The 16,336-nt window shown below is 38.7% G+C and overlaps 1 protein-coding gene and 1 non-coding gene across 4 annotated transcripts in view; one reads left to right on the forward strand and one right to left on the reverse strand.

Moving 5' to 3' along the window:
- Window positions 1–3,845: 3,845 nt before the first annotated feature.
- Window positions 3,846–3,919, reverse strand: trnan-guu (transfer RNA asparagine (anticodon GUU)). The gene has a single exon. It is a non-coding gene; the product is annotated as a tRNA-Asn (tRNA).
- A 1,834-nt stretch (window positions 3,920–5,753) lies between these two features.
- pkn2a (protein kinase N2a) overlaps window positions 5,754–16,336 on the forward strand; it is a 55,327-nt gene continuing 44,744 nt past the window's right edge. For 2 of the 3 annotated variants that reach the window (XM_072441803.1, XM_072441804.1), the window contains exon 1: window positions 16,095–16,265. In XM_072441803.1, coding sequence (XP_072297904.1) covers window positions 16,203–16,265 — 63 coding nt within the window. In that variant the 5' untranslated portion in view covers window positions 16,095–16,202. Of the gene's footprint in view, window positions 6,091–16,094; window positions 16,266–16,336 lie in introns of those variants that run through there. The other variant, XM_072441805.1, reaches the window with a different exon arrangement.

Consider the following 16,336-nt stretch of genomic DNA (forward strand, 5'->3'; position numbering starts at 1 on the left):
AGTTGATTTCGGATTTAGTAGTGTGTAATATTAACCTATTTATACTGTCAAATAAGTAGCCTATGTTTGTGGGTTTGGTCATCTATATTGCTACCTTTGAATTGCTTTTTTGTTTTTAAATCTGGTTTAGTCACTGATTCCAGGTCCAAGAAACTAACTCTGATGCGTAAGATGAGTGCAGCCAACAAATTATGCAAAATGAAGGTCATTGATGGGTTTTTCCAGTGTTAACAACCAAGCCAAATCACCCCGCAAATACTGCTACTTTTTATTCAGAACGACGTCATTTACACCTCCCAGAATAGACCATTTAAATGCAAAATCTTGGAGCAATTGTTTTGGTAGTGTTATATCTAATTGCAGAATGTATTTTGATAGCTATTTTAAAAGCTACAGTATGTTAAAGGGTGTGTCTCTTCTATCAAACGCTGAAGTGCATATGACACGTTCTTATGTTTTTATAGTTATCACTTTGTTTTGGTGAGATGCTAAGTGTTTATCAAATCAAATCAAATCAATTTATTTTTGTAAGGCCCAAAATCACAACAACAGTTGCCTCTGAGGGCCACAGGGAGAAATGAATCAACAATGTCTGTGGTGGCGATGAAGTCAGACAATGTCTGTGGTGGCGAGGGACGATGTCCCAGGGTCCTCTGTCCTTAGACTCTCCTTCTCGGCCAGGAAAAACTACAATTTATCATAGTTTTACATCAGTCAAATTGTTTCAAAAAGTTTCAGAGGAAAATCAATAAATGAAATGAGAATAGTACAGGAAGTAAAACCCTCTATCTATGTCATCAATAAGCGACGTTTCATCAGAAATGCAGTGGAAATTTACATGCAACTGACACAATATTTTGAACAGTTAGAAAAATATTGAATAAATAAATAAAGGTGTTATCAGGTATTATTATTTATCCGATCGTAACTATTATGTATGTGTTTTTATGGATGTTCCCCTTGTTTCCAATATGGTTGCTATGCTGCATCTGCTGGCCATGTCCAACCAGGAAGTAAAATTACAAACCAAAATTGCCAAACTGAGGTATAAATAGGCAGAAATGTTTTGTCAAAATCTGGAATGAAATCATATTCACTACATTTTGTGAAATATGTAGTTAACCTGTCATATGCACTTAAAGTTTTACTATCAAGTATATTATGCAGATGGAGAAAGTCGAAGCTTTTTGAAGGATGAGTTTGAGTTCTGTCCGAAACCCCCGACAGTGTGCTGAATGTGTCTTCGAGTTTTCCTTTCAATTTACTGTTCCTAGGGGCCCAAAATATCCCTTTGACACACATATTTTCCATTCATGGGCTTCCATCCGCCCAAAGCCATGTCCACATTGTACTTCTTAGACTTATATGCTGTCTTGACCGTTAAAAATGCATTATGTTGGTCAAATTGCTGAAGTTGGTGCTCATGAAAAGAAGTAATTCTAGGTGATCTGTATAACAAACCCACTGAAATGCTTATCTGCTTGGGCCTTTGTAGATCATTTGCACTTGTACAAAAGCTTATTATATTGTTTTACAGTCTTAGCCTAAACTGAGATGCCATTATCCAGGAAGGATTTGAAGAGTTGTAATGACGTGTACTCGTGTAGTCCATTGTGCCTTTACAACCGGATGTCCTTGCGTTGCAGACTGTGTTCATCTTCTGATTGCCAAAAATACACAAATAAAAAAACACAAAAATAAAGTCATATGTGTGTTTTGTGTTAAATTCACCTTCATCTATTATAGTAACTTGAACGGGCTGATTACCAATGGGTTTTAATAGCTACAGTCTTCAGTTTTCCTGCACAAAGTTAATGTTTTTAAAAATACTTAGTTTAAACATGAGCTTATATGGATGTATTTGATTGAACTAGTTGTGTATTGTTATTCTGTGGTGTTATAACTGTATGTAATAAATGTGTTTTTAAGATGTGGACCCTAGGATGAGAACAAACAAACAATAATCACCATCTAGAATTTAAAAACAAGCACTGTAATACAAATAATTCCATATGTTGAAATGAAAAAGGGCTCTGTGTTGGGGCAGATGATACCAGTCTCAGGAAAGGACTTATCGCAATTAATCCATGCTGTAGAAAATGATCTAAGAATAAATAAATGAAAGGTTCGTAATCAGCAAACTTTCAATGAACCTGAATAAAACCAAATACAATATCTTTGGGAATAGAAAAAATAACAACCTAACCAATACTCAAATGAAAAACATGAACATTGAAAGAGTGTCTGTAATCAAATTCTTAGTTATTCATTCATTGGAAAATGCACATTGGTGTACTCCAGACAAAGTTAGTCAAAATTATTGCCATAATGGATTAAATCTACTTTATAAAACTACTTTCGAGTGAAGATTCACATAATCTACTGTACAATAGTTCCACACTTAAATTACTGGGTTAGGGTTGTCATCAATCCAACTTTTTTTGTTGAGCTCCAAAAGAAAGCTGTTAATTGTTAATCATGCAGACTATTTTGAATCAACAAATCCTATTTTCTTAAAGGTGGTATGGACGATTTCTTTCAGCAATTTTTTTTTATCATATTTCCTCTTTGGTGGATAAATCATTTGTCCTGCCACGTATCAATCATAAAACGCACCTATCGTTCACCTGCAGCCGCGTCAGGCTCGTCCCCACGTTTCCGCGTGCCTAAGCGCATGGATCTATCATAATATAGTTCCCTCAGTGTACGGGGCAAAATGAAGACGGAGAAAGACAGTTCGAGCTGACGCAGAAGTGGACAGAAATCTACGGGAGACGAGCGATGCGATGCGCTCCGTTGCGCTAATAAACAAACGCACGTGTGTGTTGTATCAGTCCGCACGGGGGAGTGCGCATGCGCACTTCCGCCTGCGTTCTCAAATCGCCGAAAAATCGTCCATACCGCCTTTAAGTTAGATACATTGAAATTCTTTGATCTTGTCACTAGTTGCACAGTTGTAGTGATGTATGAGGCGTATAATCACTCCCTCACTGTATACAGACGTTATTTGAACACAGAGAGTGTCAATACAACCTTAGAAGAACAGGTATGTTAAAAAAATGTTAAGACCAGAATCAATTAAAAAGGTTATTGTATTTCTAAGAGTTATAAAATATATGGAACAAGTTGGATGACCAACTAAAAATGTCCAATAGATGCCTTCTCTTTTATTGTTTGTATAGATGTGACAGGATTGTTCTTGCGTTGTGTTATGAATGGCCACGAGACACGGTTTATCCTTTGGAGGCACCCTCCGTTTATTCTTGTCAACTGGTTAACAGAAAAACACCAAACAAGTTAACACGTGCCACGAGGCAAATAAAAAAAAGGATAAAAAGGACTAAAAAAGGATATAACAATTAAATCAATATACAACACATAAAACATAAAGGACGACACGATGGATGACTGACCTCTTCCCGAGACAGAAATATTAAAAGGGAAGAGGAAGTCACGACCGTCAAATTTATAAGGGGAACACACGAAGAAGAAATAGGGGCTGGAGGACACTGACAGCACAATAAAACAAATACCAGGTATGTTGAACACAATGTTAAACAAAAATAATACAGATTGTGTGTGATTATACTGCAATGATATATAGACTGGTTACATAGAGTATTATGTGTGTTCTGTTGATACTAATATTTTCTTTTTTTCATTTTCTAGGTATTTTGTGCTTTAAAGTTCAATAGGTTTAGGCATTATACATATTCTTTACTTCAGCCTTGGCCCATTCGGTCATGCAGCTTATGGTTGTTATATAAATTCTTGATAAGCTGTAAAATGGCTGAATAAACCTCTTCTACTATTAATAAATTAATTGCTAAAAAAACAAAACACTTCGTCCCTGGGTGGGCTCGAACCACCAACCTTTCGGTTAACAGCCGAACGCGCTAACCGATTGCGCCACAGAGACTTGTGAAGGCACAGAGAGGCGGGATCATTTGTTATAGGTCAACAGCGGCCACGTGGAAGTGTGAAACTACATGTAATGGTACACTTCGCCACTAAGTGTCGCTAAAAGACTGAAAAGACTGAATCAGCACACACTACGCGACTCTCGGGACTGATTCACTGCTCTGCTGCTGCAATCGTCATACTGTGTGTACGGTTCAAACAGAAGACCCGATTTTCAACTTAAATCTTAAATCTATGTTGTGGAACTGAATTATGTCATACTCTCAGATGGGGCAGGAGCATTTTCAAGACAAATATCTTAAAAGTAAATTCACAAATGTTGATTCTTCATTTACATTAGAAACTAGAGCCTAGAAATAACTATTCATCAATAGCAATTAAAATGTTGTCAGTATTCATTTTAGCTGCCCCCATCTGAATTCAATATTTATGTAATCTGAAAGCCGGCTTTTCAAATAATCAATGCAAATGTTTCTCTTAGTGGTGCTGTTGAAGACGTGGTTCACCCTCCTCACCTCAGTCTCAGTGAGTCCAGCTGTCTCTCAGGTAAACAGTGGAGAAATCTGATTACTGTTTCACATGGCGGGCTTAGTGCTCCCAAAAACTTTATCCACACTGTAAACATGATGTCATGGGTTTTACAGTAAATGAGTGGCACAGCTCCAAATGCACTTAAAAGACCCACATAGTAAGCTATATGTAACCTGCTTGAGGGATAATAAATAACTGGCATTTCCTTACATTTGTCTTGCACGATTATAGCAGTATATACCTTCCTGAAGTATGAGACAAACTATACCATTCGTGACACTATATGATGATTTAGGCAAAATGTAATGTACATATATAGAAGATGAACAATAGTGGAATAGGATTGTAACCGGTTATAAAGTCAAAAAGGCCTTTTCTGAAAAGCCATTTTAGAATCCTTTCCATAAAGCAACACGGTGTAACTGTGTGGAGGTGGCACAGCATTCTGCATGATTCCACGGAAATAGAAAGTTCAAATGATACTTCTGAACATTCTCCATGGAGATGAAAACATTTTCTGCAACACTGAAGATTATCGCCATAATTTCCATGAAGACAAGCAGGAGTCAGGTATGTGGAGATACAAGCCCACTCACAGTAAGGACGCAAGTTTTCCAGTGCAATAAAAATACACAAAATAACATTAAAACATACTTTTCTTTTAGTCTATTTTGACTCGAAGGCTAGTGGTTGTAAGTTGTAACTTTTCTGCTCGCCTCTACAAAGCTGTGTGTATTTATTCAGTATTTAGTATAAGGTTTTTTTTCCATCTTATTTGGTTAGTTCATGTCTAATCTAATGTATTATTTATACATCATTATATTTTGCTATTATCACTGAAGAAAGTGCCTAGTTTGTAAATCTTGTTTTTATTAATCACAATAAACCTTTTTCTGATTCTGTGATTGCTTTGCCTGGAATGTTTCACAGTATTACATTAAACTTATTTTATAATAATCTTTCATTATTGCTCAAAAACACCTTAAAAACCTGCATTCTTCGGGTTCGCCTCTCCACAGACATGACCTGTAACTTGGCCTGGTGGCGCCTACTACTTGTCTCCACGGAGATACACTTAATTAATGCCATACTGAGGAACATTTCTTATAATGCAATAACATCTCCATGGAGACAAGCAGGTGTCAGAAAAGTTACACATTGCAGCTTTAATAGTACGTAACACAAGCGCATACCGTGTGTTTGGTTTGTTTTCTCCCACACTGCCCTCCTCGTCCCCCCCTGGATGAGTGCGAGCCGCGGCGGGATGAGGTAAGCCCGTCCTGTGAAGTTTGCGGGTCACATGTGCAGTGTGTCCGGGGCAGAGCGGCTCGGGGCGGGCGTCTCCACTTTTAACCACCGCCTCTTTTCTCCAACTGCACTGGGACAGTTTTGATCTGAGCTCCCGGTTCACGCACCTCTGGCCCGGGACCACTGCGGGGACTGCGAGCAACGAGTGTGACCGCGGCATGGGGAGCCCTTTGTGCCCGAGATGAGCGACTCTCCGCGGGAATCAGACGCGTGTTTGAGTCGAGAGAGAGGGAACGCGAAGGCGAGGGTTGTTTTTGGACTTCCAGGCTGCTCCCCGTAGGATCTGATTCAAAGCAGGCGAAAACCAAGATGGCCGCCGATTCCGTGCAGGTAGGAAAAAGTTGATAATTGTTGCGAAAAGTGTGCAAAGTTGCTTCAGTCATGTTATTAGAAGTTATTTTAAACATAGATCTATTAAAAAAAAATCGGAAGTGTGATCGGAGAGTTTTTTCAGCAAAACACCCGAGAAAGACCCCCGTTATGTTCTTGGGAATTATCCAGGGATTGAGGCCTGGGAAACAGTTTTCCAAAGTTCTCAATCTATTCATGGAAACGCTTATTTTATTATTGATGATGATGATATGATTTAATGTTCATATCAGTCATAACTTACGTATTTAGGCTTTTGTATTTTCATAGTTTCCTTTTCTCGCGATCCAGTGTAGTATATAGTATAAAGAAAAAGGAGTCTCTGAAATTCGTACTGATTATTATTATTATTATTATTAAATATGATGTCAATTATATTAGTAGTGATTGTAAAATGAAAAAGAGTGCATCAAACGGACAGGAGCCATGACAGACTTTGTTTTCTTGTCAGCCAGTGAAAAAAACTTTTATAAAGCGTCTTTTAAGTGCGTTATAATTTTAATCACATGACTGGCATAATTGTATTCCTTGTTTAGTTCTTGTAACAGAAGATGCATCTTTTTATAGTTTGCAAATGGTTGATATTTACAACTGTAATTAAATACAGTGTTGCAGACTTCTCTTATAAATTAGCCAACTAAAACATGTAATTGAGCCACATTAGCATAATACAACACTGTCCCTTTTTAACAAGTGTTTCTAAGATGACATTTCTGGTGTAATTGTATGTCTGAATCCTGCGTTTAAGGCTTGATAGAGTTATTTACAGCACACTAAGCACAGAGTAAACTAATAGATGTTTTAGATGTTTTCGCGTTCCATAGATAAAGTTGTGATAAACCCCTTTAGCCCACACACATCACATAAATAGTGCTACATCATTTATACATCTGCATCAGCGAAACCAAAAAATATATAATGCGTGCTAACTGCGCTAAAACAAATACAAGAATGTTAGCATGCTAGCATCTTTTTCAACAACATTTTCGCATAAATTAAACTACCGGTAATAAGTAGGCTACTTCATGAAAAATATTACTAAGCGTTCAGGTACTTTTTGGCCAATGACCTTTTGAAAGGAAAGGTTGTGTTGAGCTATTTTTATTTAGTTGCAGAAGTGACGAATCTGAAGTACAATATTGCGTGTAGTAGCTAGGGTTGTCAAAAATCAGATACTAATGCTACTAAAACATTAAAAGGACAACATTTGACCTTTTCTGAACAGTTTTAGAATTGTCTTGAACTTTGTCAGAGCGATCATAAGATCGCATAGTATCATAAAGAAAGCGCTATTATTTTGTATTAAAAATTACAGTCTATTGGTTTTGAAATTGCTATTGACACTATTAGTAGCCTGTAATAACAGTATAATTGATCACGGTAGTAGTAGTAGTAGTAGTAGTAGTAGTAGTAGTAGTAGTAGTAGTAGTAGTAGTAGTAGTCTTAACATGGAGACAAAACGCTTTACACAGCAGGTTAAATATGTTATTACTTTTGAAAACTAGGATTGATTGATTCAATGTTTATCTTGATATTTTTTTTTTTCTGCTATTAGGGCTGATAAATTTAGGAGAGAAAAAAATGAAATTGTCGTACTGATAATTATTGATTTGCACATTGTACTCCAACTCCAGGAGCGTTAACATTTGAGAGAGGACTGTCACTGACTGAACTATGAACTGAAACAATACATTTCAGAACATGTTTCATACATTTAACTTTCATTTATGAATTTACAGATCCTTTAAGGAAAACCTTTTGCGATCTGTATTTCCTCCTGCGATTAACCTCTGATTATCCATGAGGACCAGGAACCATGGAAAGCTAAAGTAAAGCAAACAATAAAAGTGAGTTTGTTGGAGGAGGAGAAGCTAATAAAAGATGCCTATAGAATTTGCAAAAATAAATAAGGGATCGGCTTAATGGATGGGTGGATGGAGTATCAAAAGAGCTGTCAACCCATCACCACCTGGTGGTGAGTTGGATCCACTGGCAGAGGAGGAAGCTGGACAGACTTGGCAGGCCCAAGAGCAGTGTGAGGGTTTGTTGGGATCGTCTTGCGGAGCCCTCTGTCAGAAGGGTCTTCAACTCACACCTCCGTAAGAGGTTCTCCCTGATCCCGGAGGAGGCTAGGGACATAGAGTCCAAGTGGATGATCTCGAGCTCCATTGTCAATGTGGCTGCTCGGTGCTGTGCAACCCCCGAACCCGGTGGTGGACACCAGAAGTAAGGGATGTTGTCAGGCTGAAGAAGGAGGCTTGTAGATCTCCTGAGGCTGTTGACAGGTATCGGTGGGCCTGGTGTACCGCAGCTTGTGCTGTCGCAGAGGCAAAGACCCGGGGCATGGAGGATTTCAGGGAGGCCATTGAGGAGGACTATTGGTTGGCCCCAAAGAAATTTTGGCAAACCGTTCGCGCCTCAGGAGGGGCAAGCAGTGCTTTACCAACACCTTTAATGGTGTGGGTGGAGACCTGCTGACCTCGACCGGGGATGTTGTCGGACAGTGGAAGGAATACTTTGAGGACCTCCTTAATCCCACTGTCACATCTTCTGAAGATCATCTGTTCCGGATGCCTCCTGGGCGCCTCCCTGAGGAGGTGTTTCGGGCATGTCCCATCGGGAAGAGGCCCCAGGGAAGCCCCAGGACACGCTGGAGGGACTTTGTCTCTCAGCTGGCCTGGGAACACCTGGGGATCCCCCCGGAGGAGTTGGTGGAAGTGTCTGGGGAGTAGGAAGTCTGGAAGTCCCTGCTAAGACTGCTGCCCCCACGACACGGCCCCGGATAAGTGAAAGAAGATGGCTTCCCCCCTTGTCCCATTAGGGGACAAGGGGGAGAAAATGAATGAATGAATGAATACTTTTAAAACTTAATTATTGAAAGTATGTGTTAAATCAGTTATTAAATGTCTTTGTAAAATGTTTTAACAAAACCCTTTTTTGTGAATAGATTTACCAAATCATGTTTTAAAACTCACTTTGATAAAATAATTTACCTAATCATGGAGTAAAATATCAGAAAAACACTTTACTTAAAAGCATAATTTGTTAAGTTATGTATTAAATCATCATCTTCTAAATACTTTTTTAATTCAAGATTTACTCCATTTAGCATGGTTTTCAAGGTCTTCCGTAGTAGTAATAGTAGTTATTGTTGATTTTATGATTTTTGTAGGATTTTTATACATTTCTGCATTTTCAGTCATCAAGATACTGGAAATTAGGACCTATTTGCTCAGACAAATCTGTGAGAAGAACTGTTACCCTGCAATTGTACTGCAAAGCTCTCTAGATCGTATGTGTTTTTAATTAAAATCATGAGTAATGCCTTCATGTCTTGTCCCTGAATAAACATGACTCAGCGATTCTTCTTTTAAGCAGTTTCACTACCATGACATCACTCCAACAGTAAATCATCTTGACAGAAAAAAAGGGGAGCCGAGAGACGGGACATTAAAGACCCCTGAAACACGGACCGAACTTTTGGTTAACCTTTTAGAAGTTAGTATTTACTATAGTAGTCGTGTTGTTTCATTATACACAGACAAAATGTGTTCATATTCAGGTTGAAAACAAGTCACTGACGATGAGTCTCATGTAAGCTGTTAAATACTGGTGATGTCACACAGTATATGCTAAGCTTGTGTAGAGAAAAACAAAACATTGATACAAAACAGTGTACTGTATAGTATGGACCATTATATTTTATTACAGTATAAGTACAAAACATCAGACCATTGTTGTTACAGCTTGTGGATGCACTTACCGCAGTAAGTTATCATTGTTGTCAAAGTTTTTCAAATTGTGTATTTATCTCTAGGGGTACAGGATATTGACAACAATTAATATTTGCATTTTTCATTATCTCAATGACATGTTTTTGCAATCCTTCAGAAATGTTCCAAAATGCGGCTACAAATTAGACCTGCAACAAATGATTATTTGTACATTTGAGACTTCACATTTGAATGCATTATCAAGCATATAAAAGTTGAAATATGCTGACTGAAGGCTTCTAGTTGCAGAATAAATTGACGAATAAAGTATAGTATTGATAAAAATCAGAAATAGTTTATTAGTTTTTACCTTTTGATTAAGTAATGTCTGTTGTAAAAAGGTCTTTAGCATGCGTTTTAAAGTCTGCATAGTCCAGATAACGATGATCAAAATATGAGTGATTTTGTCTAATAGTCTCAATTGTCGATTAATCGTTGCAGCAGTACTATAAACGTCTTTGTAGAGGTTCAAATAAACATATACTTGTATACTACTTGATATTGTAATTTAGCATACTTTCAAAACTGCTCCTATAATATCTTGTAAACTTTATATTTTCCACCTCCATTGAGTAGTTTGAACCCAACCAAAATCCACAAATATAGAACTAAACCATTATTTATTTGGGTTTGGCTCGGCAAACATCATTAAAGACTTTTCAACTGAAACAATCTCGCTTGTAGTTCAATAATGGCTCCATTTGAAAAACGTTTTGACTTTAACTTTTGTTATTTATTCTAGAGAAGTCATTGAACTTTGTGCCAGTTTTTTTTTTTTCATGATTGATCAGTAATCGGAGATATGAACCATAAACCAGGTAAAAAATCTGTACTCTGACACCATTTCAAAGATTCTTGTCTATAATGTTATATCACGTGGAGAAAACCTATATGACTTTGAATTGAACTGTCAAGGCCGTGTGGTGCTACTGTGCGTTTGCAGAGGAGAACTGCTAAGCCTCGGTCGGACAGGTGCTCTGGCAGTCGTCTATGCTCCACTGTGTCATGTATGTTGGATCTGCATGTGTTTATTGGCCCCTGTTCTATTCCTGGCCTATCCTGGCTGCAGCTGGTGTCAGGTTGTAGTCCACACGCCTGTCCGTATATGCAACTGGCACCCAGACTGCTGCACTGGCCTCATCTCTTTCCATTGTCCTTTTGTCTAATTTGTTGGATTTGAGCAGTAGTCTTTCGTCAAAGTCTACACCTGAAGTTTGAAATGATTCTTTCTCTGGTGGTGGTGAACACGAAACGCTGATGGAGAGCTTTCCCTTAAATAAGTCTGGTTTTCTCATTTTGATTTATACAATTTATTATTTGATAAAACATTTATTTCAATGAATTATTAAATCAAACCTGAAGGAAATATAATGTAACAAAATATACTTGTCGCTTCTAAAGTGTCATTGTTACATTTTCTTACAATTTTGTTGTAATCATGTAAATAATCACATTTATCTTTGAACAGAGAGGGGTTGGCTGATAGATCGGGCCGATATTTGTACTTTTTAGTGTATCAGCTTTAGGCTTCAAATCTCCAGCAGAGGCTGATATATTTTACCACATGTTTTTTGATACGTCTGAAGTAAATTCAAATTACGTAATTTGCGGACAATAATCAATGTTGTATTAAAAAATAATATCAGCAGCGCTTTTCACCCTTTTGTTTTTCTGGATTCTAAACAACGGGCATTGGCCATGAACAAAACGTTGGGCGATCTATATCTACTGCATAGTAACCATTTCATCTTGACATCCCTAAACCAAGGACCGGTTTTCTGTGTGACGAGTGCTAACCACTTTCATCTAACAGTCAATCATTGAGTTCATATTTGTGAACCCTAATTTTGAACTCTCTCATTTATGTAACAAAGCAGCCATATGTTACACACAAACAAGGCTGTATATCACAGGCCGTCAACCAAAATCAAAACCCGCTCTGCTCGTAATGTGACATTAGCATGAGCCCTCTTTCTATTTTAAGTGGTTTTGGAGCGTGGAAGTATTTTTAAAAAGCTCACGAGGTTCTGAAGTTAACTCCCCATTGTTATATTATTAAAGATGGCGCCTGTGTGCAGTGATTTGTGTCCGTCCATTAAAACGGCCTGCAACTAACGCAGCCTTCTCATTTACAGAGAGCTCCAACATTCACCAGAGCAAACCCCGCTGACATGAACAAGCCCGCTCCATCCATCATAAAGTGTTCGCATTGTGCTACGAGTGGAAACGCTTGCTTACAATTACTCCTTCTCTGCTTTATGAAACGAATGGGTCTGGAGTTCCCGAAAAGTGCCTTCACACAGATAAGCATGTGAAACAATAACTCTTGTAAATATTGGCATGTATGTGCTGCAAGCAGATAAACTGGGCTCATCTTTAAGGTTTTGTGGTCTGTATTAAGACTGGAGCAGCTGATTTATTTACAGCTTATCTGATTGGCCTTTTGGGAGTTTCCTTGCATTGTTTGCCTTTTTAAATAGACTTGCCCTCTGTCCTAGCGCTGTCCTAACGTTGGACAAAGAGCTACAGTTTGCAGTATAAGCTGTGTTTGCAGTGAGCTGAAGAAGTTGTGTATTTTGTTTTACCTCATGCTGTTCTGCAGAAGCACTGACCTCTGTGTGACCTATGACTCATGCAGCAGCCTCCAGACGTGAAGGAGAGTGCGGAGGATAGTGTCCACAGAATGAGAGCCTTTAGGCAGGGGAAAGGGCGTGACACTGGGCCCGGAGTGGAGGATCTGAATCAGGCAGGGAAATCCCTTATCTGACCAGACGAGGCTGGAGGACGTCTGTAGAAACTGCTCCCGTCACAGGTTTGTTATTATTATCATTGGGCAGAGCCTTTTAAATGGACACTGAACTTAAAACTGTCCTCATGTATATAATATAATATAATAATGAATAATAATAGTCATTTTGACACGTCTAAATTCAGTTCCTAATTGGACTTGTTTCTCAATGACTTTGTGTTGGATTGTAAATAAAACACACAGCATTTTGAAGCTTAACACACATAGAACAGGTCCTACAGTCTCCTCTGTCCCTGATTTCTCTGTGTGAGCTGATATACCTGTGTCTGCCTTCCCCATGGAAGTATGTGCACCTGCGCTTCCACCGAACTCTTCTTCTACAGTGTATCAAATTTTTGCACTTCCTGCTAGAGTGCCCCTAGAGGTTGGATCGTTGTATGGGCTGCAGGGTTCAAAGCGTGTGATTTTACGGTAGGCTATCTGGACCTATTGGCATGTAATGTTACACTATACAACCCAGGGGTTTGCCTTGAGCTTTGTGATAGCAATTCCCTGCTCTAAGTTACTGAATGTCTCCATTTTACCGTCCTACCCAGCAAAGACTATGGGTAGATTTTTAGGAGTTGTAAGAAAATGTATATTGATTCGGTGAGTTTCCAATTTGAAAAGCTCTAATTATAGGCACTACTTAAACTGATACTGATGCAATACAACAGTACTATAGTATTGCATGTACTAGCACCACTGCAATCCTTTTAGACACTTTCACACCAGGATCTTCTTGCCTGAAGGGACATTCACACCAGTCAGAAGTGTAGACAGCTGAGTTGGACTCAGCTCATAGCTCTATTATGACTCTTGACTTTTAGTTTACAGGACCAAATGCTGCCGCTTCCATTACGCACATAAGACGCTGTGCATAGGGTATCAAGTGCTCCGATGGGGCACCACACCAGTTTGACCTGGCAGTTTGGATTGAATGAAATAGGCTGATAGGTTATATTTGCAAATAAACACAGAGCCTATGGTAGGCCTACCTTGTGTTTAGTTTTTCATTTTAAAACTAACTCTAGAACTTGAGTGTCACCATTCTTTTTCACTCTATCTCTATCTCCTCATAGTAAATTTGAGATGCGCTGGGACAGTTCAAACAGACTCGGACAGATCAGGGGCACAGCTTTGATTCACATATGTAGTCTACGATCCTCAAGGAGGAGGATGAAAATTTGCGTCATATTCAATTAAAACCATGAAAAAGAGTGAATTAAACGAGGCGTGCGATGCGTCGCTGGTGCGGCGAACATCTGCGCTGACACCACGGTGTGCGCGAAGACAAAGGGGTTCAACTTCTTACAGATGTCTAAATGTGCTTTTATTAATGCAACAGAAAGTGTCAATAGTTTGCAACATGTTGTGTTTTCTAGAGCCTTGATCAGTTCTGCAGAGGAGCAGAAGGGCTTCAGTGACACTAGTGCAGGGCCGGAGCAGGGACATATAGGGGCTGTGGGGGCCCTCCATAATAAACTGAGTTATAATTTTCTAATTATATTCCATCTAAAATGTTAAATTAAATATATATTTCAAATACTTTTAGGTTGTATTACAGATATTTAACCCATCTCTATGTGTTTGTAAGTTTGAAGGGGGTTGGGGCCATGAGGGCACCACTGAGCATCTCTGCTTAGGGTACCCAAATGGCTAGCAGCGGCCCTGACAGGGACGATTCACTCAGACACATGAACGCATAGAATGCTGCAATGCTATGTGAAAGTCTAGTATTTTCCCTGGTTGTAAAAATTATGCAATAGTAGCTTTTTTGATGGACAAATTAGGAGCAAGGTCTTGACATGTAGACCCTCACCTATTCTAATTCTATTTTCCGTTGTTCAAAGAATTCCGAAATCATTTTATAGGCTAATTAATAGTGGTCCACCGATAAGGATTTTTTATTCTGATTTTGATTTTATTTGGACCACTATAAACTCTATTTTAAAATGTTAGAACACATTATACCCTTCATTTGGGGAAAAAAAGAAAGTTTTATTTATCTCTGTTTAGATAAAGATTTACTCGGTGACATGCATATCTGCCTATACCGATACTGGGCAAATATATCAGTGCACCCCTAGTAATTATTTATTTGATCATAAATGGTGCTTAATTTGTTAGTGAGAGGTTGACAGTAGATTTTGTCCTGTCTTCTTTTGGTAGAAAAAGCTTCAGTTGTAGTTATCTGGACTCAGTTTGAAAAAATAGACGTTTCGACTCTCATCCAAGAGTCATTGTCAATAACAGAATTTAGGTCGAGAACTCCGATATTAATACTGTTCTGTGGTAAGACCCGCCCATTGGGAGGAGCCTTCCTGAAGTAGAAAGAGTTGTTTGTTTCAACAACAATGACTCTTGGATGAGAGTCGAAACGTCTATTTTTTCAAACTGAGTCCAGATGACTACAACTGAAGCTTTTTCTACTATGGAACACGCCTGGACGAATGAGGGATTACACCGACTGTCTTCTTTTGGTTTACAGGTAACCCTAACTCATAATTGAAAACATGCAGTACTTTATCTATCCGCGTTGTAGTCTTGAGAGGTGGCAACAAAAGCTAAGCAAAAAGTGCTTGCTTTTTTTACACTCAAGTCTCATGAACATTTTTGGTCTTGGAAAAAGGGCTTAATGCAAAGGCTGTATTTGGCATTGTCCAGGGGCTTGGGAGAAATGCTTCCATTATTTAGTTATTATAATTCCAAAACACAGACCCCTAAAACTGTTCAGGCATAGTTCTATATCACCCCCCCAAAAAATGTCCTGGATTAATCAATCATATGCAACATTCTGTATTCTGGTGTATTTTTTATGTTTATTATCAATGATATTAAAGTATTTTTTTATTTTTCATTAAATAAACATTCCCATGTATTAGTATTTGTATTTGTATTTATTATTATTATACAGTGCACCCAGATTCCGTCTATAAACAAACCATCAATCTGAATGTTCCATGGAGCTATCTGTCCAGAGCAGAGAAAGTACAACAAGCGGCATAAACTCATAAACTCTCTAAACTCTAGTTGAAACCAAAAATAGTTGATCCAGTATAACGTGTATGCCCCCTTTAATTCAAAAAGGTGTTACGTTTTTCTTGTCTTATCTGTAGCTCGCCAACATTTCCCGAGAGGAACCATCTCCACTATCAAAGCGTTTCAAAGCCACATTCATCATGTTTTTTGGCTTCCCTGTTGCGTCGTCGCTCAGTCTCCTCCACAATGGACGGCTAGAGTTTTGTTTTTAGCCCGCAGTTAATTTTAGCGCTACTGCTCTTCCCCCGCCAGTCAGATTATGTCCCATTCTGAGCAGAGCTGACCTCACAGCACAGCCTAAGAGGGATTAGACCATTTATCTTCCTGCTGATGTCAATGGGCTGGACTGGCTGAGGAGACAGAACTTTTAGAGACCTGCTCAAGCCGAGGTTTGGAGGAAAACATGGTGGTTTGAAGTTGGAGCTGCTCGTGTGGCGTGCAGGAGGGGAAGAAGCTGCTGGGCACAGAGTATGAGAGGTCTAGGCGGCTCATACGAACTCGAGATGGAGATGGAAGATGTTGACGATGTTGTGGTAAGAGTAATTGAGTTTTATACAGTGCAAATTTCAAACATTTTGTGTATGTGCTTCTGTTATCATGATGC

The sequence above is a fragment of the Eucyclogobius newberryi genome, unplaced genomic scaffold, assembly GCF_026437365.1.
Source record: "Eucyclogobius newberryi isolate DKJ021-1_F unplaced genomic scaffold, fEucNew1.0.hap1 SCAF_12, whole genome shotgun sequence".
NCBI classification, from domain to species: Eukaryota; Metazoa; Chordata; class Actinopteri; order Gobiiformes; family Gobiidae; genus Eucyclogobius; species Eucyclogobius newberryi.